The sequence below is a fragment of the Callorhinus ursinus genome, unplaced genomic scaffold, assembly GCF_003265705.2.
Source record: "Callorhinus ursinus isolate GAN/ISIS: 27379988/994484 unplaced genomic scaffold, GSC_fseal_2.0 scaffold57, whole genome shotgun sequence".
Classification (NCBI taxonomy): domain Eukaryota; kingdom Metazoa; phylum Chordata; class Mammalia; order Carnivora; family Otariidae; genus Callorhinus; species Callorhinus ursinus.
Window position 1 is genome coordinate 8,817,142 of NW_027397119.1, and position 27,545 is coordinate 8,844,686.

The window sequence follows — 27,545 nt, forward strand, 5'->3', positions numbered from 1 at the left end:
GAGGAGAAGCCCCAGGATGAGCTCTGAAGCCCGCAGAGCTTCTCATTCTCATTCGGAGAATGAGCCGAAGAAGCAGGGAAGGAGCCCGGTGAGGATGCAGGAGACCACATTGCCTCCTCCCAGAGACCCCTCAGCCACCTAGATCAGAAGAATCACCACCCCGCTCTGTTTTTCTCCATCACACTCCTTGCCCACTTTGCATGTTGTGTTTATTGCTTGTGTCTCCACTAAGCTGGGAGCTCCCTGAGAGCAAAGCTCTGCTAGTTGGATCATTGCTGTATCCCCAGCACCCAGCCCAGTGCCTGGCTCAGAGTAGGCATTCAAATAGTTATTAAGTGAAGGAGTGAAGGAAAACAAACCAACTTAATCCTTCTCCCTCAATCCATAAATAATGAAGATGGCTTTAAAATCTAAAAGTTAAAGAAGAAAACAGCGCAGGCCTTTTAATCCTCCAGTGACCATTCCCCATGGGTATGTTTCCATAGGAGTTGTCTACAGAGTGTGCTTTTAAACGATACCTCTGTTCCACCTTGCTTGGAATTCCACCATTGTCCACTTTTCCCCTAGAGCGAGGCATTCTCCTCTCAGCCTAGTGCCTTAGCCCCCAGCAAGCTCTCAATAAACCTTAGCTATTTATTTGGGCTTTTAAAAATGCAAATATCCTTGGGAAGGATGGCTCATAGAGTCACCAACTCCTTAGTATGAATTAGTTTCTCAGCAGGAATAGATTTTTTTTTTAAGTTTATTTATTTTTAGTAATCTCCACACCCAACGTGGGGCTCAAACTCACAACCCTGAGAATCAGGAGTCGCACGGTCTTCCGACTGAGCCAGCCAGATGCCCGGTCTCAGTAGGAATAAAGAAGGACCTTAGGGTGTGGGCAGGGGTGGAGATGTGGAAGGGGAGATAGTGTTTCCAAAAAAATGCTAGGGAATCTAAAGCAAATCTCAGTTTGTGGTTTTGCTGGGGCCCACACCTGCACAGCATGAAGATTGCTCTGCAAGCTGCATCAGCCGTTGGCTTCTGATTCCGGGGGTGTGAGTCTCCCTCCGGGCCCAGACAGGCAGTGGAGGAAATGAAGAGGCTTTCCAGGGAGGGGCCAGGGCAGGAGGATGGGGTAGGGCGGAGAGCAGCCACGGTGAAGGCAGCTGCCTCTGCAAGACGGAAGGCTCTTCCCGCTGCCGATGCTGCACCTCCAGGTGTCCGGTAAGTGGCTCCGGGGAGCCTTAAGAGTTCGCTTTCAGTTTCTTTCCAGCTTGTCTGGAATCCAGGCAAGCCTGCTGTAGAGTCGACACTCGGTGGCTTAAAGGGATGAGAGCAAGGTGCCCACCTTTCCTTACAGCGGTCCCTAGGGTGCCGTGATACACCCTTAATCCCCTCATTGGATGCATAAGTTGACAACTGTGTACGCAGATAAGGGAGAGGAATTTTGTCCTTTTGGTTGGGGTGCGTCGAAAGGCTCATAGCAGAAGGTTGGAGCTGCTGGCTTGGAGCTTTATGGTGAGCCGTTTGGGAGCCTACAGGCAAATGTGTATTGTTGGGACAGACAGACGTATGTGTCCACCCGTCCTAGATCCCAAAGTAGACAGTGAGCACCTTGAGTGTAGCAGTCATGCCCTGGTCTAGACATTTTGGTCCTCCAAATCCCAGCACAATGGTGGGCCCACGGGGATTTGTCAACACCTGCCTGGTCCAATACAGTGACTACCTGCAATGTGGCTAGTCCGAGCTGAGAGGTGTTGCAGGTGTGAAATGCATACTGATCTCGAGGACTTGATAGGAAAAGAGAACAAAAAATATCCCAATAATTTTTATATCAGGGGCACCTGGGTGGCTCAGTCAGTTAAGCATCTGCCTTTGGCTCAGGTCATGATCCCAGGGCCCTCAGATCGAGCCCCACATCGGGCTCCCTGCTCCGCGGGAAGCCTGCTTCTCCCTCTCCCACTCCCCCTGCTTGTGTTCCCTCTCTCGCTGTGTCTCTCTGTGTCAAATAAATAAAAAATCTTAAAAAAAATTTTTTTATATCAGTACAGGTTGAAATAACCATTTATTGGATATATTGGGTTAAATAAAATATATTATTAAGATTAACGTCCACTATTTCTTTTTGCTTTTTAAAATGTGGCTACTACAACACTTTGAATTCATGTGTGACTTGTGTTACATTTCTCTTGGACATGTCCGGTCTCTATTGCCCTGACTTTGGTCCTACCCCTTCTCTCTTTCCTCAGCTCTCTGATCAGACTAGAGATGCCCTTTGTCCTGGGCATATAAAGGCCTCAGAATCTTTAATTGGCCAGAGTAAGAGCTCCTGTGTATTTAATACACGTTGAATCACTGATTACATCTTAGCAAATGCATTGCTCATACCATGTAATCTATAATCATACCCTTTGTTCTCGGATAAAGGAATTCGGGTGGCAGCAAGTAGGAGGGGGACTAACTTTTATTAAGCACCAGTTTCATAAATGTTTTCTCCTTTAACTTTATTTTCATGACAGCTCTGCGAGGTAGGCATTATTTATTTTTTCAGATAAAGAAACTGAGGCTCAGAGAGCTCTGATAACTGGCTCAAGATCGCCTGCCTAGAAAGAAGCACAGTGTCAGGACCCAAAACCTGATGTGCCTGGCCCAGAAGGCAGGTTTCCCCCCCACTCCTAGCACGTGGCTTCATTTTCTTATATTTGAAATAGAGTCCACAGGGGATCTCCCACTTACTTGTAGGTCCTGTTATGCCTGCACATGAAAGGAAGTCATTAGGGAGACCCTGGATGATTTATTTTTTATCACCGATTTCTAGACTGTGCAAGGAACAAGCCCAGGGCTTGTTCTCGGAACACCTGGGAACGTTCTAGTCCTGGCATGGCCCCAGTGTAACTAAGTGGCCTAGGATGCATAGCTTCCACCTCTGAAAACAAAGAGGACCTTTACCACTTGTGATTCCGAACCTGCTGGCTGGAGAAACTGAATGAGGCTGCTCTTGTTGCTTAATCGCTAATGGGTTATACCTAGAGTTGAGGAATTTTGTTCTAAATTAAGATTTTTTTTTTTTTAACACTCTGAGAACCTGTTCTTTCCTTATGCCAAGATTTCTGTTGATTACTGGAAACCAAATTCCAGATAAGGGAGTCCATGTTGCGTAGGTGGGCAGGAAACCTCAAGTTCATTTTCAAGGATCAGGGGGCTTTTGACGACCACTATGCAGTTAGTGTTTTCCAGAGCCATTTTGTACATACTGCTGCATGCCTAGGAAATTTCGATCTGGTATAATTGCTCTAATGACTAGAAATCCTCATTATCTGTTTAGCAGATGGGAGGGGAATACCAAGGCTCTTCACAAGCCTGCTTATTAATCCTCCCTGAAAAACCGTTTTAGAAGAGTGACATCAAAGCTGGGACGCCCTGGAGGAGTGCTCTTTTTAGGACTCTGGCAGCCTGTCCCCTTGCTGAAGCTGAATGTAAAGAGCAAGCCAAGTCCCGGGGTTCTCCTGGCTGTACCTCTGATCTGTCCACTATAGGCCGTTAAGCTCCCAAAGCTCCCCATTCCCCAGCTCAGGCCCAGCGCAAACCTCTTTATCCAATGAGCACGGACTGCTGCGGACAAGGCCTATGAAGATTCATTTTCCAGATGGTTTGCCATTTCTTGTCGCCAGGCTCTGGAGGGTAAATCTAAGTGTCCTGCAGTAGTTAGTTCTTCCAAATGGATTTCAGGTGAAGGGTGATTTTTATCTCTCTAACTGGGCAGAGCCATACATTAATTCGCTGTCAGTTTTTGAGGCCTGATGTTAAAAGAAATGGGTCAGGGAATATACCCTTAATCTAAATCCCTTCGAAACTTGGTTCTGGGCTCAAAGGCGTGGTGGGGAAAGGGACAGGCGGAACAGTTAGTAAGGTTTTGAAATCTTGTTTCTTTTTTGTTGTTATTAATTTCTTCATTAATTGAATTTTATGAGATAATGGTCTGTATGATATTGAGCATTTGGCATTATTTTGAAGTTGTGTTTCTAGTTACCTACACACTCTGTAACATTCTTGGTCGGCCCGTTTTTACTGAATTCTATCTTATATCATTTCCCTTACATTTCAGGCGATGAGTTCTGTCAGCTTTTATTTAACTGAAAATACATTTATTTTATTCTCATGTTTGAGGAATATTATCATCTGATATAGAATATTTTTTATGGAAGTGTAATTGATATACAGTTATATTAGTTTCAGGTGTACAACATAATGATTCACCAATTCTGTGCATTACTCCATGCTAAATGGAGTCACCATCTGTCAGCAAACAATATTACAACAATCTTATTGACTATAGTTCCTATGTTGTACTTTTCATCTCTGTGACTTAGTTTGTAACTGCAAGTTTGTACCTCTTAATCCCCTTCACCTATTTCACCCATCCCCCCACCCACTTTCCCTTTGACAACCACCATTTTGTTCCCTGTGTTTAAGAATCTATTTTTTTTTGTTTATCTCTTTTTTTTTTGTTCCTTTGCTTTGTTTCTTAAATTCCACATATGAGTGAAATCATATGGTATTTGTTTTTCTCTGTCTGACTTATTTTACTTAACTTTATACCCTCTGGGTCCATCCATGTTTTTGCAAATGGCAAGATCTCATTTTTTATGGCTGAGTAGTATTCCATTGTATTTATATAACCCCTCTTCTTTAGCCCTTCATCCGTGGTGGACACTTGGCTTGCTTCCATATCTTTGCTACTGTGAATCCTGCAATAAATAAAGGGGTGCATTTATCTTTTTCATATACTGTTTTCATTTCCTTTGGACAAATACCCAGTAGTGGAATTACTCAATGATATGATATTTCTAGTTTTAACTTTTTGAGGAACCTCCATTCTGTTTTCTGCAGTGGCTGCCCCAGTTTGCTTTCCCACCAACAGTGCACGAGGGTTCCTTTTTTGCCACATCCTTGCCAACACTTGCTGTTTCTTGTAGTTTTGATTCTAGCCATTCCGACAAGTGTGAGGTGGTATCTCATTGTGGTTTTGATTTGCATTTCCCCGATGATGAGTGATGTTACGCCTCTTTTCACGTGTCTGTTGGCCATCCATATATTTCCTTTGGAAAAATGTCTATTCAAGTCCTCTGCCCATTTTTAATCAGATTCTTTCTTTTTCTTTCTTTCTTTCTTCCTTCCTTTCTTTCTTTATTTCTTCTTTCTTTCTTTCTTTCTTTCTTTCTTTCTTTCTTCTTTCTTTCTTTCTTTCTTTCTTTCCTTGCTGTTGAGTTGTATAAGTTCTTTATATACTTTAGATGTTAGTCCCTTATCAGATATATCATTTGCAAATATCTTCCTCTTCAGTGGGTTGTCTTTGCTGTGCAAAAGCTTTTAATTTTGGGTATAGTCCCAATAGTTTATTTTTGCTTTTGTTTTCCTTGTCCAAAGAGACATATCTAGAAAAATGTTCCTATAACTGATGTCAAAGAAATTATTGCCTATGTTTTCTTCTAGGAGTCTTGTGGTTTCAGGTCTCCATTTAGGTCTTTAATCCATTTTGAGTTTATTTTTGTGTGTGGTGTAAGAAAGTGGTCCAGTTTCATTCTTTTGCATGTTGCTGTCCAGTTTTCCAACACCACTTGTTAAGGAAGAGAATTTCCCCATTGTATATTCTTGCCTCCTTTGTCATAGAGTAACTGACCATGTGAGCATTGGTTTATTCCTGGACTCCGCATTCTGTTCCATTGTCTACTTTTGTGCCAGTCCCATACTGTTTTGATTACTACAGCTTGGTAGTGTATCTTGAAGTTTGGCATTGTGATACCTTCAGCTTCATTCTTCTTTCTCAAGATTGCTTTGGCTATTTGGGGTTTTGAAAACCTGTTTCTTTCATGAGTGTGCTTATTAGCAGCAAGTTCCTGTCGTTCAACACATTCTGTGACTACTAACTAATCAAAGATACTTGCTCAAAACTGTGTAGCTGCAAATAAAAGGAAGGACATATTTCATATGAACAAAAGTCCTGCTAAGTTACTTCTGGAAAACAAGCTCTTTTGAAGATCTTTCAACATGTTGGTGTACCTGGGTGGCTCAGTCAGTTAAGTGTTTGCCTTTGGCTCAGGTCATGATCCGAGGGTCCTGGGATCGAGCCCCTTATTGTGCTCCCTGCTTAGCGGGGAGTCTGCTTCTCCCTCTCCCTCTCCCTCTGCCCCTCCTCCCCACTTGTGCTCTCTCTCTCTTTCAAATAAATAAATAAATAAAATATTTTTAAAAAAAGATCTTTTAACATGTCAACAACAGAGATCATCAAGATACATGTTACCTTCAAATTAAATTTTTTTTTTTGTGAAAATCCGTAAGAAAAGAAACTGTAGGTCAAGCTAACCTTGCAGGCAGCAGCTCTGATGGGAAGAAAAAGGCAATGATGCTGTTCTGCTTTGCTAAAGCTCGTTATCTCTGTACCCCTAAAAGACTATAACCTTCAGACTACCTCTCAAAGAAAAAAAAAAAAACCCTAAGGAAAAATGACAAGGCTTACTATTAACATGGCTATTAAGACATGTCATTATCCCAGGCCACAGTGTGGCACTTTCAGAAACTGCCGAGGGAAATTTATGTGTGCTTTTAACTGGGTCAAGAGCCTTCCAAGTTAGGGAGCACTCAGTAGGCACTCAATAGATGCTGAATGAACAGGTTGCGGTGAGGAGCCAGCCCTTTGCTGATTTGCCATTGTCAGGGCTCTTGCTGGTTCCTAAGGCTTCTGGAAGCGCCCTGCATCCTCTAAACCACAGAAGGGAGTGAGGTGCGCTCATGTTCATTCAGCGGGACAAAGTGACATCTCTGTTTAGATGCAAGTCTTGAGATCCTGACAGAACCGGCTTGGCAGTGCTGCCTGGGGTACCCTGGGTGGGGATGGAGATGAGAGAGGGAAGGGAGAAGGGTGGCTGGAAGGAGCACAGTTCTGGTGAGGGTGATGGTTGGTGCTTTCTGGGCATGGTTGGAAGGCTTCAGAGGGACAAGTTCGGATGCTCCTCCTGCCTCTGGGCAATCCAGCAAGTCCTTCCTACTAGTGGCACAAATAGAAAAAGACTGAGGAAAACTGGCTGGCTCGTCTGGCGGGTGAGGGAGGGGTGGGTCAGACTGGAGGGTGGGGGCGGGAGGACCTGGAAGGAGACAGAGAAGGGGCAATCCTCACTCCAGGCAGCAGATTCTCCCCGAGCTGCCAGCCGTGCTCTCCTACTCTCTCTTTCACAGTGATCTTCTTACTTTACGACAAATATTTCACATCTACTCTGCAGGCGGCTTTGAATTTCAAAATGAGCTCAATACAAAGTGACTCCAAAGAGGCTCAGGCACTGGGTACACCAGATTAAGGTGACATTTACTGAAATGTGTTTTAAAACAGGATCTCAGGAACGTGGAGATAGTCCAACCCTTGCTCATCACATATCAAAATCGATTCACGGCAAAACAAACAAACAAACAAAAACAACCAACAACCCAGGTTCATTGCAAAGCTGCTTCACTGACCTACATGAAAAATAGGCGGTACTAGAAAGAGGTCAGAGCGGCAGGTACATTCTGGGCTTCGTCAGAGGCAGGAAGGGGAGATGCTCTGTAAACAGAAGGGGAAACCTAGGGGTTGTAGATAGAACCTTGACCGTCATGAGAATTTTTATTTTTTTCCCCCTCCAGGCGGTGGGTTCACAGGCAGCTTCAATTATGCCCAGGCTGCTTTTGGCAATTGCATTCGCCTCTGAACACTTCTTGTTAAAAACGATCTTCACTTTCCAACGCTTCTGTTGCGTCAGAACTGGCCCCTTAGGGTTCCCGACGCAGGCCCCTCATGCTGGCTGGCTCTCCTTATCCTGACTCCTTCCTTTCTTTGAGGACCGCTGCCCCTTCTTCTCCAGCCTGAGGGGGGAGGCCAGCTCTCTCCCCACCCTACCCTCCCTCATCCTCTTTTTTCGCCTCTCCTCTTTCTCACTGTCTTTGAACACGGTAAATGCTCACTGCAGAAGGATTGGAAAACCCGGAGAAGTAACAAAGAAGAATATGAAACTCACCAGGAGTCTCACCACCCCGAGATAATTATTACCAACATTTGGGTATTTACCTTTTCCTGATGTGGACGTGGAATGATGGCAATAATATATGGCCAAGTGGGGGAAAAAGGATACACAGTGCACGCATATACGGACACACGTGCGTCTGGCGTATTTATTTTAATGGAGCATATTTGACATTCTGTTGTGTTATTTGTCTTTTATTGACTTGACAATAGGGTGTGAGCATCTTCCTCCGTCAATAAATGTGTTTTCATAGATCACTTTAATGGTTAAATGTTATTTCCTACATTTCCTACAAATGGATGTCCTACAATCCGCCATTTCTCCGTATTAAAGATGTTTCACAACTGCTCTTATTGCAAATCACTTAGCAGTCATAGTCTCACCCCCAAATGCTAGCATGCTGTTAGAAAACAAAATTCAAGAGGCACCTGGGTGGCTCAGTTGGTTAAGCGTCCGATTCCTGATTTCGGCTCAGATCATGATCTCAGGGTCGTGGGATCGTGTCCTGCGTAGGGAAGAGGTGTGGAGCCTGCATGAGATTGTCTCCTTCTCCCTCTGTCCCTCCCTCTTGCTCTCTCTCCCTTCACCCCCTCACACACATACACACACAAGTGGACTGAGTAAATTTGAAGATCTAATTCGCCTTATTCAATGATTCATAAACTGGGCAACAGCCCATCTAGCAAGTAAAGGGGAGCTCCAAAGGGCTACAGATAAGGAAAGGTTTTTTTTTTTTTAAGATTTTATTTATTCGAGAGAGAGAGAGAGAATGAGAGAGAGAGAGCACGAGAGGGAAGAGGGTCAGAGGGAGAAGCAGACTCCCCGCTGAGCAGGGAGCCCGATGTGGGACTCGATCCCAGGACTCCAGGATCATGACCCGAGCCGAAGGCAGTTGCTTAACCAACTGAGCCACCCAGGCGCCCTATAAGGAAAGGTTTTTAAAGGCAGGACAAGGAAGTCATAAATAGAAAAAAAAATGATTTTAGGAGCGGTCACTTTCATTTGGGGACAAAAGGGTATTAATAAGTAGATTAGTTGATCTTCCTTTGGGGATGGAGAGAGCCTATGTGACAGATTGCCTTACTGGTCCCGACCAGAAAACTCTGACCTGTTAAGACTAGATTTCTGGGGGAGGTTGAAACTGCAGTTAGAGTAGGCTTTAAGTCCCATTTTGGTGACTTGGCCTAAGGGACACTATTTTGGGTCTGTGGTTTTCTTTTTAACAATCCACATCCTTGGCTCTTTCCTCAGGATAAATTCCTCTAAGTGAAGTTGCTGGGCCAAAGAAGTAGGGTCATCTGCAGGGCCTTTTGATACACACCACTGAATTTCCCTTCAAAGAGATTCTAACAATTGACTTCCTGCCAGAGTGTCCATTCCTAGAGCATTTGCTAGGACTGAGCATTTTCCTTCTTTAAAAAAAAATAGTTTTAAATTGTTTTAATTTAACTGCTTTGCTTATGACTGAACTAGAACTTCTTTTATAGATGTATGCAACTGGCCATTTGCATGTCTTTGTCCAGACATATCTTGATGTGGGTTCAGTGCCGGAGACTGGGTAATAAGGCAGCGTGCAAGGATCACAAGACATGGGTAGTCTTAGGATTCATGGTTAAGATAAGTCTCCTCTTTCTTTTTTCTAGAATTTTCTATTTTGGAGAAGTTGGCATCAATGTCAAGAGACTACGATTTCTTTAGATTCATTTTCCAAACTCTGTGTTATGTGTTTGGGTTCCTTGTATTTTTTCCTAATTTTTCTTGCAATCCATCAGTTATGGTTGACAATGGCACTAAAAGGTAAATTCACAGCCTGTTCACATTTCTGTGACAGATTCACGTAACCAATGGCATTGTGCTCTTTTATTGTTATTTTTTTGGACTTTCACCCCTTTCTTCCCATATTTATTCAACAATTCAAATAATTTCATTTCTTCTATAGGTAGTTTTTCATTTTCTGTTGTTATCATTCAATACCTTTTTTTTTCACTCCAATATCTTAGGAGAAGCAGCATATGAACCTAGTATTTTATTTTGGTATTTGTAACTTTAAAAAATAGTATGTAGCAGGCTGTGAAATTTAACTGCAGTTAATTTTTGTCTTGAAGAAATTTCCTTTAACTACGCATAAACAATAGCTGTGGTTTAATTCACAGTCCATTACATAGACACCTCTAATGTATGATAATTAAAATTAAAATAATAATTAATATTAAAAATCAAGATACTAATGTTAAAAAGAAATGAAATATTAAAAATAATAATTAAAGTAATTATTTTATGGAGACATAATGGTAAATGAGCATTAATTGCTACAAACGTGAGTTATGGCATAATGCAAATCTGATAGATTATCATTCGGAACTCTGAGCCACCATTCAGACAGCCATATGAATTTTAGTGCAAAATTTCAAATTTACCCGACACACCAATACTAATAGAGGATTTTTTTTTTAATTTAGATAAAAATCAAAACAGCAGTTGGAAAAGCAGCTCCTTGTTCGGAAGCATTATTTAATGTAGATGTCTTAAATCAGTGAGTTCTTTATCAACTCATTCTGCTTCACCTTGTGAAGCAAGTAAATGTCAACACTGTTAGAAAAAGTCTTTTTATTTCTGTGTGTCAGAAACTTATCATAATAAATGGATTTGGTTAGATAAAACATTTTTTGTTGTTGTTATCTGCCAGAAAATTAATAAGAATATAAACCACCTGGGACGCCTGGGCGGCGCAGTCGGTTGAGCGGCGGATTCTTGGTTTCTGCTCAGGTCGTGATCTCAGGGTCATGAGATCGATTGCGGCATCGGGCTCTGTGCTCAATGCGGAGTCTGGTTGGCGTTCTCTCTCCCTCTCCCTCTGCCTCTTCCCCTGTGCTCTCTCTATCTCAAGTAAATAAATAAATCTTAAAAAAATATATAAACCACCTACCGTGGGAGTCAGCAGTTAAATAAAAATGTGAAAAAATTCAAAATGATGATGATGTTTATGATGTGGGTAGTTCACTTAGATGCCATGCCCTTGAGTAATACACAACCTGAACAACCGCCCTTCACTACTCTAGATGTTTATGTGGCCATTACAGGTAATAGAACGCTCCTACATGCATAAAAACAACCTGTGTAAGAAACGCAGGAGAGGCTACATGATAGTCAGACCTGTGTTTGGATGAAGGTCACGCTGTTTGCTGTGACCTTGGGCAATTCACTCACCACTCCCTAGGAATCCTTAGTCACCCCATCTACAAATGAGAGTAAGTAATATCAACCAAGAGGCTGACATCCTGATTTTCTTAGGAAGTGAATGTTAAGGCAATTGTTTGAGGCTTTTGAATAAGCCACTGTGCAAACTGAAAGCCTAAAGATGGTCTTTAAAGCAACCTCCAACCAATAATGGCCTTGTCACAAACCTCAAGAGCACAGAGGGTTTCTATTCTGAGAAATGAAGTTTTGCAAAAACAACCAGAAAAAAACAGTTAAAGTCCCAGAAATGGTGAGAATATTTACTTCAGAGGAAGCCAGGAGGAAGCTTGCTTAAATATCTTCCTTCCTTCTGGCCCTCGTCCGTTCTGCTGACCCCGCTTGATGACAGCAACACGTCCATCGGTGGCCAGCCTGGAGAAAAGGAATGTGTCCAACCTTCCATCCCTTCCTCAAGCACTTACTTGGGCCTGCTCCATTCCAGGCACTGGCCTCCCCTCTGGGTAGATAAATCAAATCAGACATGACCTTGGTCCGCACAGGGCTCTTGAAGTCAAGATTGTGAACGGTCTTCCCTGTACCCCATCCTCCCAGGTTCTGTCCTTCCTTCCTTCCACTATCCTAGGCGACAGCTTCCCTTCCTCCTCAGGGGTCCGGCGGACCTTTTGTTTTCAATGATTTCAGATATTCACTGAGGGAAGCGTGACAGCACGTTCCAGTGGCCGGACTTTGCTCGCAGCACCCTGGCCTGTCCGTGGTCCCAGCACTGCCCAGTTATCTTCCCATTGTCCAGCACCAGCACAAGCGCCACCTCCCCCAGCCCCACACCAGCCTTGCCTTGTCACCCAAGCTGGAAACAAACTGTCCTTCCTCTCTGATCCAAGAGCTATTTGTTTGTACATCGTTTTTAACACCGTCCCCACACCTGCCTTTGGTTCCAGCAGCTGTTGGGGTCACTGGCTGTCTTCCTTGGGGTGGGAGGGGGAGCTGGGATCGCACTCTTCGAGCCGGGGCCATGTCCAATTCCTCCCTAACTCTGCCCGGAATTAGCTTGATTAAGTCCTTCTGTTGGTGGCACTCTGCTACCTTGAGTCTGCCCATGGCTCTCATGGTTTATTTATGGAATATTTTTTGGTCTCCTATATTACTCCACGCCCATTCCCTCCCACTCAACCACCCCACTCCTGCCATTGTTTTATTAATAAAAGTGCAACCTCTAATCTATCTAAATAACCATAAATTTATTTATACATTTGTGTCAGCTCGAATGACACTCGGAGTTGTTTTGGAGTGAATTTGCCTGTTGACTAAGGGAATGAAACACTGCCTTGGAATGTCAGGCAGGAGCAGCCAGCGAGGAAGGGTTCGGGGCAGGGCAGGTGACCCTGGGAATTTCAGTGGGAGGCGGTCAGCAGCTTAGCCTGGCATGTGCTTCTTCTTCCTCTCCAGGCTTCCCCGACTTCAGAGCCATGTTTCCCCCACCTTCAGAACCCCCCTGGGCTCTCCCCGCTCTGGCAGGGCAGTCTACACAACGGCCGCATTGCTAGCCAGGAGGCCCTGCAGAATTTTCTCTTCCAAAAGATTCTGTCCTTGACGTATACTGCCATTTGGGAATGGCCATGTCTGTTTCTCCTGTGGCTTGTGGTTTGCACCCCTTGCAGAAATACCCCTCTCCCACTCTCTGGGGAAGGAACACCATGAGTCCCTAGACCAGAAGTTCTCAAACTTTTTGGTCTCAGGGTCCCTTTACACTCTTAAACGTTATTAAGGAACCCAAAGAGCTATTGTTTATGCAGGTTATATCTATTTATATTTACCATTTTAGAGATGAAAACCAAGAACTTTTTTTTAAAGATTTTATTTATTTATTTGACACAGAGAGAGAGAGAGAGAGAGCACAAGCGGGGGGAGCAGCAGGCAGAGGGAGAGGGAGAAGCAGGCTCCCCACTGAGCAGGGAGCCCGACTCGGAGCTCGATCCCAGGACCCTGGGATCATGACCTGAGCCGAAGGCAGATGGACGCTCAATAGATTGAGCCACCCAAGCGCCCCACCAAGAAATTTTTTAACTATTTAATTTAATTAAAAAATAATACTAAAACCATTTTGTACTAACATAAATAAGTTTTATGGAAAATAACCATATTTTCCAAAACATGAAAAATGTAGTGAGAAGTGAGGCATTGATTTACATTTTTGCCAATTTCATTATTAATATCTGGCTTGATAAACGGGAGCTAGATTCTCAGATCTGTTTCTGCATTCAGTCTGTTGCCCTATCACACGGCAGGTAGCCTTTGGAAAGCTCCAAAGTACACTTGAGTACAAAGTACTATGTACACTTGAGAAAGACTGAGAGTGACTCAGTGTCTCATAAATAAGACAATAAAGGGCGCCTGGGTGGCTCAGTTGGTTAAGCGACTGCCTTCGGCTCAGGTCATGATCCTGGAGTCCCGGGATCGAGTCCCGCATCGGGCTCCCTGCTCAGCAGGGAGTCTGCTTCTCCCTCTGACCCTCTTCCCTCTCATGCTCTCTCTCTCTCTCTCTCTCTCTCAAATAAATAAAATCTTAAAAAAAAAAAGACAATAAAAAAGGCAACTAGCGTCTTAGTACTGTTATGGATGTAGTTTTGACCTCACCGACCCTCTGAGATCTCTGGAACCCCCAGGGAGTCCCTGGACCACACTTTGAGAACTGCCCGCCACTTTATACCATTGGTTTCTTGACGGCAAGGCCATCTTCTTTTCATCCTTATAGTCTGGGTTTTAAGCAAACTATGGTTATGACTCGGTAAATCTTGTTCAAAATACTTGGAAATATCCGTGACATTGAGGAGTATCCCCCCACCACGGCAATAGTCCCCGGAAATACTCCACTTATTCGGGGGATGCTACAGATGTTGATAGCATTTGGATTCTTTTGGGGGACAGCCTCGAGAGGCATTGGTAGTTCTGTTGAATATTCTCAGTGGTCTCAGATCTCTGTTCTTTGAGGAGCATTTTGATTTGGAGGAAGAGCCAAAGGCCATCTAGAGTGAAATCTGGTTAATAATATGGATAGTCAATCGGGTAACACTACATTTTGGATTTTTTTAAAAGTAACACTGACTCCTTAAAATTCGGATTGCAAATCTACTTTAATAGCCATTCCCCAATTCTACACGTATATTTATATGTGTGCAAAATGATGTTTGAGCATGTTTAATAATTGTGCCATTGTTTGAAAAGCAAAAATTAGAAACTATTTCGATGTCTACTACTAGGAGACCAGTTAAATAAATAGTGGGCATCCATGGAATAGAACACTCAGCAGCTGAAAGAAAGAGAATGTTCTGTACATGTTGATAATAAGTTAACTCCAAGATATATTAAGTGAAACAGCAGAGGCAGAACAATGTATATAGCATGCTATCACCTGGACGGCAAAAAACTATTTTGCATGTGTGTGTCTGTACGTCTGTGTGTGTCAGTACGTCTGTGTGTGTCTGTGTGTTTGCTTATGGACATACAAGGTGCACTCTCACCTGGAAATGCTGGTTGCCTCCAGGGCAGGGGGAACAAGCTAACTTGGGTGAAGGGTGGGAAAGCAACTTTTCAAAGACCATCCTTTTGTATCTTTTAAATTCTGAATGAGGGCGCCTGGGTGGCTCAGTTGGTTAAGCGACTGCCTTCGGCTCAGGTCATGATCCTGGAGTCCCGGGATCGAGTCCCGCATCGGGCTCCCTGCTCAGCAGGGTGTCTGCTTCTCCCTTGGACCCTCCCCCATCTCATGCTCTCTCTCTCTCTATCTCATTCTCTCTCTCAAATAAGTAAATAAAATCTTTAAAAAAAAATAAAAATAAATAAAAATAAAAAATAAATTCTGAATGATATGAATGCTCCCTACTAAAACAAAAACTTTTAATCTAAATAAATAAATAAGACAAAAACTTTTAGAAGCTCCAAACCAAAAAGATTATGATGTTCCCTCCTCCCTCCAAAATTAAAAATGAAATAATTCCTAACACTTAGAAAGGCTATTCTCCAAAGAAAAGTCCTTAGTCGTCCTTGAGTAGTATGACTATCAGAAGGAATGTACAAAGAGCAAGGGGCCATGTGCCTTGGGGACACTAGAAGGGGACATTGTGACAAGAACTGGCTATCTTTGTAGTGGTGCCTTATTCTTGTCGCCCTTGCCCCATTTCACAAATAGGGATACTGAGTCCAGCAGGCTAAGGGACTCATCCGCGTCGCCTGGCATCTTGGTTCATTTGGGGATTTCCTACCTGCTTCTGCAGATCTTTTTAGGGGGATGTGGTGGGGGGTACAGAGGGGACAGATCCTCTTTTATTTGGTCTTAAACATACCTTTATCCTCGCCTCACACCCTGAACAGAGGGTGAGTGGTTTCAATGGCGCCTGGTGGGGTGCGTCTCCCTGACTCTACCCCACACCCAGGAAGGACATCCTCCTGCAGGTGCCTCCAGGACACCGCTTTCAGTGTGTGGTAGGCACAGCTCCCCTATTTCTAAAATCGACATTACCCACTTTACCACCTACTTTGTCACACTCCATCACCGCTTTGTCATATGGCTTGGTTGGTTCAGAGGGACTTTGGGCTGTTTCAAATCAACTTCCCTTTCAAAGGATAAAGGTCTGCCATCAACGAAGGGATGCAAAAGTCTGTGGTTGAGGCTCGCCACGACTCCGATGGATAGAGGCTGCGTGGCCCTGGTCGGGGTGCTAGAAAGCAGTTTTTGGCTTTCCTTTGTTCGTTCACCAGATACATATGGGAGCTATTGGCTGCGTAGGCACTGTTGGAGGCACCGCTGATGAAAACAGGTAAGTGTTCTTGCAGAGCTTGTGTTCTTGCGATGAGAGACTGACAGTAGTCAAAAACCAAATAAATGATAGAGGTAAATTCATATACAGGTAGATCAGAGGGTGACATGACAGAGAGAGGCTGGGGAGTCCACTCCAGCCACGTGCTTGCGGGAGGACTATCTGAAGATGCTTTTCTTTGGAGAGAAATGCTCTCGCAATGCTCTTTGAGGACCTCCCCTCCACTGGTGGGATGCTAACACCTGGCCCACCCCACAGGTTCCGTGGTGGAATAAGAAAGGTGAAGAGAGGGGCCGGTTCCCTGGGGTTCCGTGTCTGCCAGCTTCTGCTAAATACCTCTGAGAAACTCTGCTTCCAGCTAAAGGAAACCACCTGCCCTACGACCCTCAGGACCTGGCACAGGAACTGTCTGGGTGGACTTCCTGGAGAAATGAATTGGACCAACTGTAGGTTCCAGAACGCCAGAGCCAGCAGCAATGCCTTCCTGGACGACCCCACACCACTGCTCTGCTCCGGTAAGACCAGCTGAAAACCAGCCCAAGGTCAAGTGGCTATTACTTACTATTAAATCATAGTCTGACCACTTAGTTCTCAGCTCTGTGAAGTAGGTATTTTTTTTTCTTTTAAATAAAGATGTTTATTTGGAGAATATTAGTAGCATGATAACTCAACCTCACCAAATATTCACAGTTCATCAGGTCAGGCAATAGAACAAGTCCGTGTGAGCTTCTTATAAAGCAATGGATGACCACCTCAGTAGCTGCCTCCATCTTCTATCCTATTACTGGATGATTCAGAATCCAAAATACGAAGTTTGGGGACTTTTTCTCAAAAGTAGAAATAAGGAAAATGTCTGAAGCAATGATGTTGACCTTTTTCAAAAAAATCTATGAAACTTTAACTGCATATTTCAGTCTTGTCGAATCTTTTGTATTATTCTGACTGTCGATAAGAACCAGAGGGCTATGTTGATGATTCTTGATAATTTCAGCAACACTTCCAAAGTACTCTTCACCATTTTTCTTTCTGCCCAAGGCATACTGCTTTGTTGCCTCAATAAATCGCACAGGGATATTATATACTCGCTTATTAAAGAATACAACTAGTGTATATGGCTGTTTGGAATCATGGCCAGAGCTTTTCCGAATAAGAAATGATCCATCCTTGTTTGATCTGTATAAAGCCTCTTCAGCAGACTTCCGATCGCAGGCACCAGCGTACCATGGCTTGCAGTGAAGGTCCGCTTCCTGTTCTGACAAATGGGGGTTAGATGAAAATAGGCCATCCACAGTTGAGCCTCCCCCTTCTGGAAATCTTGGCAGAGGTATGGGTTTGTGATGGATTTGTTTCTGGGCAGGAGGAAACACTGATGACTGCATATTTTCTTGTCTGTGGCTAGCTGTTCGGTGGCGCTCAGCAGGTACAGGTTTTTCTTCACAAACACTTGCGGCATTCTGTGAAGAGGCAACTGGAGTTGTCTTCAGGGGTGTAGCTGGTTTTTTCCCGGCCCTGGGCAGCGGGGATGGTGCAGCAGGAGAAGGTGACTTAGCGTCCCAGGCCCCACTGTTACGACCTGAAGCTGTCCCTGGAGGAGGGGCTGGCTTTGAGGAGTTATTTGGCTTGGTGGATCTATTCACCATGGGAGCTTTTTCAGCTGGGAATGAACTGTCTTCTGTGGGGTGAATGTAGTTCTCATCTTCATCGTCCACAGGGACCACGTAATCAACCTCATCCTCCAGTTCTTTGGGTTTGGGTGGGACTTGAGGTTTCTGAAGAGAAGTCAGGGTCGGCAGAGTGGAGGTCAGCCTGGCTTTTGCCGAAGTAGGTATTTTTAATATGTCCATTTCACAGATGAAGAAAATGAGGCTCAGAGAAGTTAAGTGACTGTCCTAAGATCACGCAGTTAGAAAGTGCCCTGAGACCCAAGTCACTGGACCCTGGAGTTCAGGCTCTTTCATGACTATCCTTCACGCTCATTCTCCTCATTCCCACTGACCCTCCTCTGCCTTCCCAGGTATGTCCTTGCCTTCCTAACCCTGGAGGGACCTCCTCATGCTGTCTGTCCTCCTTGTCATAAACAAGTGTGCCCTATCCCAGCCAGCCACCCCCTCTTGTGCCCCAGGCTCTCCTCTCACTGCTCCAGGCTTATGTGCACATCCCCCTGCACATCAAGCCCTATGACTTGGCTCCTCATCTTCGGTGTTGATGCCACGGGCACTGGGAAGATCTGGTTTCCAAATCCCCTCCCTACTCCTCACTCGGAAGGTGGGCAGGAGCTTGTCAAAGAGAAACTTGGTGAGGTCAACTATCTTACTCAGAAGGGGGGCAGAGAGAAAGACAGAGGGGAAGCGGACCATGAAGGTGCCTGATGCAATTCTATTTGGCTTTTAGTGCCCCAAGAGGCTGTGATTCTTGGTGGGTCCCCTCCTAGATACTATTTATCATTGGTGGGTATCAGGTCGCCCTAGGGATGCAATATGTTCCCTTTACCCAACCTGAGCAACAATCTCTGCATTTGGGTGCCTGACAAGCCAGCTCCCGAGGCGTGTCTGGAGAGGTGCTACCTGCCATAGGGGCCAAATTGTGCAGCTCCTCTTTATGGGGGGGAGGAAGTGGGAGGGACTTGAGTGCAGACAAAGGGAGCTTTGGGTTTGGAGTCCAAAACTCCATGGCTCCAGCACTTGTGTGGGGCAAGTGGCTTATCCTGAAGCTTCTCACGGGCCCAGTGGGAGGGTTTGACTAGGTATGTTTTAAGATTCCTTCTGACTCTGAGAATCCAGGGACAGAGAGGGGATGGGCTTGGTGTCTCCATCCCTTGACGCAGGAGAAATGTTTTCACATTGTGGAGAATAGCACCGCACCCCCCCCCCCCTCAGTCTGGGCAAGCTCTCACACCTGCTACCTCCACCCAGTATCAGCCCAACTTTCCAGGGTCCTGACCCCTTCCAACCCCACCACATGTCCCTCTCTGGGTACCCCTCATCTGCATCATTCTGGTTATCTTTTTTCTGAACATCCTGTCACATCTGGTATCCCTTAACCCTCTGTAAGGGGGAGAACTTGAGAGTGAAATGGCCACACAAAGACAGCAGAGTGTAACATGCGTACACACACTATTTGAAGTCAGAGAGATGTGGGTTCAAGTCCGAACTTTGCCATTTACTAGTTCTAGGACCTTGAGCAAGTCTGATCTCTGTCTGAACTGGTTTCTTTATTAGCAATTATTCATATCTCATTGTCTATTTATGAAGATTAAGTAAGATAATGAATGTGCCTGGCAGATATCAAGTCCCCAATAAATGGTAACTAATATTGCATTGATATCCTGTAGAGCTCATTTGCATGTGTGCTGTGAGTCCTTTTGGACTGCTCTGACAAATGACCATAGACTGGGTGGCTTATAAACAACAGAAATTAGTTTCTTATAGTTCTAGATGCTGGTAGATCCAAGATAAGGCAGTAGTACATTCGGTGTCTGGTGAGAGCCTACTTCCTGGTTCAGGAATAACCATTTCTCCCTGTGTCCTCACATGGTGGAAGGGGACAGGGGGCTCTATGGGGGCCTCTTTTATCAGGGCACTAATCCTATTCACAAGGGCTCTACCCTCATGACCTACTTCCCTCCCAAGGGCCCCATTTCCTAGTACCATCACATTGGGGGTTAGGAGTTCATATATGAATTTTGGCAGGACACAAACATTCAGGCAATAGCATGTGTGTGAAAATTACTCTCAGATTTCCTTTCCTTTTCCTTTCTGCAGAAAACTTCACTACCTTGGAGCCAGAGGCTAAACTTGATGAACTCAACAGGTAGATGAAGGAAGGGCTGGACCCATGGACGAGTAGTATTGGGAATTGTGGAGGAAGGGTCTGCTTGGCCTGGGTGTGGGGATTGGTGTGAGTTGGACCATGGCTCTGGAGGTTGGGGCAGAGGAGAGAGGCTCGAAATGGAGGCAGGAAATGGTTGGGTACCCAAGACATGGAAGCCTAGCGATGGAAGAGCTCCTACAAGAGTAGGAAGGCCCCAGGGCAATTCTTTGGAGGGTCACCAATGCCGGCCAAGCAGCTGGGACATCCTCGTTTCTCTTGTCTGCTTCCCCCAGCTTAGGCACTGCAGCTGCCGCCATTTCTGGCTCTGTTGGTGTTGTGGCTCTCATCTTGCTCCTGGTGGGTCTCTTGTCCATGATGCTGAAGAAATGGAGACATGAGAGTGAGTTGAACAAGCTGGCCCTGGAACAAGGGTGGAGATGGGGATGTCTCTCTTAGGGGGCAAGCCTTGGGGAGTGGGAGGAATGGTGAGCTCTGGTGTCTGTTCTCTAGAGCTACCAGAAACTCTGCATAGAGCAACAGATTTATTTATGGTACAAATTCTTTATGCTGAACGCCATATACAAGCAATCTGCATATATACTTATGGTTTATGGCATCAACTAAGAGAAATATTGATGCCACATAACCTCATCTAAGTAGTAACCCAAATTATAAAGTGTACCAATAGTGCTCACTCTCGCATCTCATTTTGGGCATTTAGCTTCCTCTCAGGAGCCCTTGTGGGTTCAATACAGTGAATTTTGCATATCAAAGTTCAAACCTAAGCCCAGCAACCAACCGAGTCAAGATAGTTACTATGCCCACTCAAGCTGACTCTGAATTTATTAATTTTTCTAGGACTATTTAAGAAACAACTGAGGCACCAGACCAGCTTTCTCCATAAAACTTCGGTAAGGAAATAGTCATTGTACCTAGAGGAGCTTCTGGTCACCTCTGCCATGATTCCATGCTGTCTCCTATGTAGACCCCATATAGGAGGTAGTGGGGATGAGGGAGAAAACAGCCCTAAAGTAAATGTTTTTGAAGATAGAGGGAAATCCAAGGTTTGCTTGGCAAAAACCCAATATTCCACCTGCAGTCCCCCAGGGGACCCAGTAGCTGGTATTGTCTACGGAAGTCTCTAGTGCCTAGATATCTATCTCTAACTGGGGTCCTATCTCTGAAGGAGCTTTCCTGCCATGCTGATGCCATATATTCCAATGTGATCAACCTGGCTCCCTGGAAAGGGGATGACTTCGCTGTCTATGCCAACGTGCCCCCTTTCGACCGCCCCAGGAAGACTTCACCAGACCGAGTGGAATATGCCTCCATTGTATTCCACTGATGGGAAGCCAGCGAGATGCTTCAGGTGGAGCGTCAGACCTATGCCCCAGCTGGATCCTGAGTTGGCTTGTGCTTTAGATGGGTGGGGTGTGTGTGTGTGTGTGTGTGTGTGTGTGTGTGTGTGTGTGTGTCTATTTAGAAAAATGCATAAAACATATTCTAATGACTGTAAATGGCTGGGTATTTCTTCTAATTTATTGGAAACAAAGTGCAGTTCTAATGGGAAGGAGTGGCATACGAGAGACAAAGACATGCTGGTCCAAGCCACCCCAGCCCCAGAAGCAGGTTCCTGAGACAACTAAGAAGACTTCTCTGGCTCTTGCCCCTCCTGAAGCTAGGGTTGACGAGGAGGGTTCATACTGCTCAGGGCTCAGCTTCTGGATTGTGTCTCTCTTGTTCTGCCTTGTCAAGAATTAACACCCTGCTCATGTCTATGGAGACATGAATGGTTGCCTACCCTGTATGTCTGCCTGCCAGAACAGCTGCGCAGTATAGCAGGTGTGGGGAGAGGAGGTGGCAGGGGCAGCAGAGACATGTGAAATGCTTCTTACTGAGGGAGCAAGGCCTGGTGAGTGCCTGCAGGCATGGAGGGCCCCCCGGGAAAGGAGTGTGGGAGGAATGCCTGGCGGAAGTGGGCTACATGTCACCACTGACCAGGGACAGCTCTGTGGGAACTTTGGAAGATGTCTAGAATTACAATTGGGTTTCTCCTCCTTTTCTTCATTTGAAAACATGTATTAAACATCACCATTTTCTAGATTCTGGGAATCTAGCTGTGACCCCAACAGACAAAACCTTGTCCTCACAGAGCTTACCTTCTAGGAGGGGGACACAGTCAATGAACAAATGAGCAACACAGATGGGAGCATATGCTATGGAGAAAAATAAAGCAAGTTGTGGAACGTAGGGAACAGCAGGTGGGAGCGGGGTGCTATTTTGCATTGTATGATCAGGGGAGGCCTCACCATTACTTGACCTAAAGGAAGTGATGGTAAATGGGGAAGGACATTCTGGGAAGAAGGAATAGCAAATGCAAAGGCCCTGGGGTGGAAGTATACATTACATGGTCAAAGAATAACAAGGAGGTGAGTGTGTTTGGCGTGGAAGGGAAACGGTATGAGGAGATGAGGTTTGTGCAACAAGTCACCTGAGTTTGGGAATCAGGAATCCAAAGCAGCATTTCCCAAAGCATATTCCACCAAATGTTCATTCAGAGCAGCCTGGTTTGGGAGGGATTAGGCCTCTGGCTGTACGTGCCACTCTCTGCACTCCCGTGGCTCTTCTCCGTTGATCTCCAGCATTCTCCTCGCTCACAGGGGATGCCTGAACCTCAGGCCTGATCTTTATGCCACCTTAATCCTTTCATCACCCAAGGTGACTTAAATGGCCATTATTGGAATTAATCTACTCAAAATTTGTGTCCAAATGGCTTTAGAAAATAAGTTCTAAGGCAGTCTTCCTTGCCTTAGCTTTAGAAAATGAGTTCTAGGCGGTCCTCCCTGCCTCTGAGCTCAAAGTTCCCCAAAGTGTGTCCTTCTAGTTATGGGAGACATTAATCGATTAGGGATGGAGAGGTTAAATGAAATCTAGGACCAAATAAGTTTGGGAAATGATGAATAAGCAAAGAGCAATGGAGAAAAAGAAATTTTCGCTTAAAACCAAAGCTGGTGGAAGCCATTGCTTGTCCTGTAGGGAGGGTAGCCAGGTTCACGTCAATAAGAACACTGTACTCTATGGCTCCATTCCATTCATGGGGAAAGAGGAGAGGGGGAGGTGGTAGAGAGGAAGCACTAATATTTCCAACCCTCTGCCATCTTTTCTGTGTCAATCAAGGGCAAGTCCAGGAGTAGACAGCCCTTTGTTTTGGCAGAGATGTATGCTTATCATGTGCCCTGGTATGCTAGGGACTTTCCTGGTGTATAGTGCTGTCCCAGCGACATTATTATGAGATCCCCTTTCACTCAAAAGTGTCATAGTTTGGATGGTACAGTATGCAGTCACCCATTAACAAGGCTTTGAAAAAGCAAAAGAAGGTCTAAGACCAAGTAAGGAAGGGAAAGTGAAGATGTTTTGTACAGTAAAGTGAGAATGATTTGGAGGGGGTGTGGAGGAGGCTGGGAGAATCATGAGTTAGGGGGTTAATGCAGCAAGTTTTGAGGGGAACAGGGGCTAAAGTCACATAAAAAACTGCTGCCACTACAAACCTCAGGAAAGCCTGCTGAACACACCAATGCCTGGTGCAGGTATTTTGGGGAAGGGGAAAGGGGACTGAAATACACATCTTGGTCAGCATAGAGCAGAAATAAGAAGGAAGTGGTAAAAGGTGCTATATGAATGAGTTGGACAAGTCGGAGGGAGGCTGAACTCAGAGCTGGAAGTGAGAACACAAACCCTCTGGAAATTCTCAGAAATCTAGGGGAGGGCCCCAGAATTTCCAAAGAACCAACGGCTAGAATATTGAGCCAATGGTATTAAATCTTAATGGGTAGATTGACCTCTACATAAATCTGGGTTGTAAAATTTAAACAGGATTCTTTAGTGCAAGACTTCTCAGAGCCTTCAATATGTAATGTATTCTGTGAATGACCATGTGGTCTTCTTTAAACTCCCTTTCACTCCCTGACGAGCATCCCATAGGACAGAAAGTATTCCTTGTAGCACCTGTGGGAAGAGCTGGTATAAGGGGGTACCTGCCTAGGTGGCTCTGTCACAGAGGGACCCCGGTGACCAGGGAGGGTGCAGAGTAGCCTCTAGACTTTCATGGTGGCAAATGGGGTGACTGCCTAGCCTGAAGCCAGGACACCCCTCCACCAGCCTTGATTTGTGCACAACAGCTCCAAATTCTTAGTGAAGCAGCAAGAGACATCTCTCTATGGTAGTAGCTCTCAGCTGGGAGAAAGTTCGCTCCCCCTTCTAGGAGACATTTGAAAATATCTGGACACATTTTTGAATGTCCCAATCAGGTGGGGGATGTGTGTGTGTTACTGACATTGGGTAGAGACCAATAGATGCTGTTAAACGTCTTACGATGCGCTGGACACTCCCCGCCCCCCACAAACTAGAATTGTCTTTCACAAAACGTCAGCAACACTGCTCCTAAGGAATCCTACTCTAGGGTCCTCCTGGAGCTCATGTGCAAGCCCACCTTGGTGCTGGCTCCTATAGATATCTAAAATAAAGATATTGCCCAGGCTTTCTCTGCCCCAATCTTGGGACCCATGGTGATTCTAACACCAGTTAAATGAACACTTAATGATAATTAAAAAATCTTAACAACTAGAAGGAAGGATGACCAACCATCCCGATTTGCTGGGGACTGTCCCAGTTTTAGCATTGAGAATTCTAGGTTCCGGGAGACCCGTCAGGTCTGGGCAAATAGCTAGGACTCCAATACTATATCAACCTTTGTGACTTTGGAGCAAAGAGCTGCCCTTCCCAGTTTGGATGGGAGAATTCTGGATATCTCCAGCTAAAGCCTGGAGGGCAAGTGAGTTATGTGCTCCAAAAGGACCCAGGTCCTGGCTTTAAGACGAATTCCTCTAGCTTATCCTCAGAAGAAGTTGTCCACAGCTCAGCAGCCTGGCGGTGGTAGCTGTCTTCCTCTCTTTGCTCTCCACCCGCACGCATGGCTCCTGCCCTGTATCACTCTCCGAGGAGCTGCTCAGAGCATTTTGCTGAGTGAGTGAATCGGATGCTGATCTTCTAGAAGATTTTTAGGAAATTCTGTTAAGTAGGTTGAGTAGCTTCTAGACATTGTGGCAACTGTTCTTTCTCCTGGAAAAGCATAATCCTGCAAGGCTCTGAAAACCCCCAAAGAAAATGTATCTATTTTAACAAGGACAGGGATTTGAAACATGAAATACTTTGCAAAGTCCTAAGAGAAATCTCTGTGACTGGAAATGAGGCTCACTTGCTCTCTTAATGTTTCTATTGGAGGATAGAAAAAGCCAGCTTCCCAGTGCCCAGCAGGGAGGAGTATTTTATCACTGACATTATTTAGAATTACTGGCACATGGTGATAATAAAAAATAGACTGCCTTTAGTTTTATTGTTTTAAAATCCTCTACAGACAACACACCCCTTTAATTCCTGCTTCTGGCTCAACCTTTGCCAAATAAACTAATTTCCCTAAGTCCAGGCTTTCTCATCTGTAAGTTGGAAATAACAATGGCTACTTTAACAGGTGTTGTCTGATGATGTTACATGAAAATATTCTGTAAATTATAAGATGCGATAGAAAATGTGAAGAATTACCAACCAGTTATTACAATTGATTATGTTTAAGGAGTTGTTTCTCATTGATTAGTTGAGCGAACTAGATCAGCAGGACTGTGTTGTCATCATTAGAAGGGACTGGCCATTATCCATTAACACATGTTTTTTTGTTTTGAGAACCTGCCTCAAATATCATTTAGCAGCAGCTCCTCATAAAAAGGAACTCAGTAAATAGATAAATCGCATGATCCCCAATTTTTCACTTCCTTAGGAGCTGATCATCTAAGTGGGGAGCTAACATAGACACAAAACAGTGGAAGAAAATTTGTGTGCAAGGTAGGCTAGCCCAGACGGATGAAATGTACAACAATGTACAAAGTTCCAAACATAACGAGACTGATGAGTACAGAGGAATGTCCTTCATTTTCAAAGGATTCTCGTTTTTAGAAAAGGAGGTATTTCAGACTTTGCAAAAACAGTGTACTCTTCTAATAGACTCTGAAAATACGGTTTTGGGCATGGAATGTTGAAAACTGGATCTAGTAAATTCATCGACATCCCCTGGAAACACACCAACTGGGGCAATCTTGATTGCCCAAGGAAAGTGGAGGTGGGGGGACAGCTGGGGGCTCCAACATGTTAGATGGATGTTCCTTGAGGCCTGGTATCTGTGCACTCCTGTCCCATTCCTGCTATGTCTTTACCATGCTTTTGGGGTCTCCTGGTCAGGCTCCCCCTGTCCTCTGATATTGGAGCCCCTCTGGGCTCCCTCTTGGGAGCTTTGTCCTCTTACTTTACTCCCAAAGGCTTCTGGATGCCACTGAAATCAACATCTCTAACTGCAGACAGAAGCTGGGGCTTCTCTGACCAAAGACCGTGATGAGCCCCTCTGCTATCTATTCCCTGACTCCTTTTAACTTTCCAGAATACAGCATTCGTCACACCTTTGTGTGATTTTTTTTAAATTTATGTACTTATTTTTATTTTTTGAGAGAGAGAGAGAAAGAGGAGGGGCAGAGGGAGCGGATGAAAGAGAATCTTAAGGAGGCTCAGGGCTTGATCTCAAGATTCTGAGATTCTGAGATCATGACCTGAGCTGAAATCAAGAGTTGGACGTCTAACCAACTGAGCCACCCAGGCTCCCCCTTTGTGTGATTTCTTATCTGACGTCTATGATCCCACGCACATGAGGATGAGGACCACGTCTATCTTCTTCACTCGGTATCCCAAATGCTTGGCACAGGGCCAGGTGCATCAAAGACCATCAAGAAATACCCACAGAATGAATGAATGGCAGAACCATTTGGAGGGGAATAACATAGTGGCCATCGTAGGAAAACCGTCAATTTTTTCTATAATTCTTTTTTAGTAGCAGCTTTATTGAGGTAGAATTCACATACCATACAATTCACTCATTAACACTCATGCGGTTTTTAGCATATCCACAGAGATGCACAACTAGTACCACAATCAATTTTAGAACAATTTGCATCATCCCAGCTCTCAGTAGCTGCCACTCTCCATTTCCTTGTATGCTATTTTTAAAAGATGATACACACTGGGATTGAGCCCCAGGTCAGGCTCTGCACGCAGCGGGAAGTCTGTGTGAGATTCTCTTCCTCTCCTCTGCCCCTCCCCTGCTCCCACGTGCTCTTTGTCTCTAAAATAAATAAATAAATAAATCTTTTAAAAAGCAGGGGGAAGAAAAAGATAATACAGCCGAACATTTGCAGAGTGTTTTGTCGTCCACAGAGTACTTCATGCAGGCTCATTGATTCCTGAACAACTCTGTGAGGTGGGCATTTTAGGGCATCTGTCCCTGAGGTTAAGCTTCAGGTTATAGAACAAGGCCCCCAATCAATAAAAAGTTTCAGCTGGAAGAGAGGACAGGAGCGGTGGGAGCGGCCGGGAGCAGGAATCTTCTGCCTGTAGACCACTAACTCTGGAAAGGCACGGGGCTGGGTGCTTCCTGTGTGCTGTCATGTGAACGGAGGGCTCTGTGCCGCACCCTGCCCATGGCATGCTGACCTACTCACCTATGCACAAAGTCCATTAGGGCATACAGAAGGCACACAAATATGGCATAAGGCAAATGGCTTTTTGAAATAATAATAAAAGATCTGAATGTGAA

At 44.9% G+C, this 27,545-nt stretch overlaps 1 protein-coding gene and 1 pseudogene across 1 annotated transcript; one reads left to right on the forward strand and one right to left on the reverse strand.

The window, feature by feature from the left end:
* Positions 1-1,060: 1,060 nt before the first annotated feature.
* LOC112811187 (uncharacterized) lies at positions 1,061-27,505 on the forward strand. Its single transcript, XM_073884455.1, has 6 exons — positions 1,061-1,206; positions 16,304-16,560; positions 19,807-19,855; positions 20,149-20,255; positions 20,714-20,766; positions 21,042-27,505. The coding sequence occupies exons 1-6, from the start codon at positions 1,076-1,078 to the stop codon at positions 21,198-21,200; spliced, it is 756 nt and encodes a 251-aa protein (XP_073740556.1). The 5' UTR covers positions 1,061-1,075; the 3' UTR covers positions 21,201-27,505.
* LOC112811140 (B-cell linker protein pseudogene) lies at positions 16,664-17,859 on the reverse strand (annotated as a pseudogene).
* Positions 27,506-27,545: the final 40 nt, after the last annotated feature.

Coding starts and splice junctions, on each gene's coding strand:
- LOC112811187 (XM_073884455.1), top strand. CDS start 1,076: ATGAAGAGGCTTTCCAGGGAGGGGCCAGGGCAGGAGGATGGGGTAGGG. Junction 1,207..16,303: donor GCTGCACCTCCAGGTGTCCG/GTAAGTGGCTCC, acceptor CCCACCCCACAG/GTTCCGTGGTGGAATAAGAA. Junction 20,256..20,713: donor GAAGAAATGGAGACATGAGA/GTGAGTTGAACA, acceptor TAATTTTTCTAG/GACTATTTAAGAAACAACTG.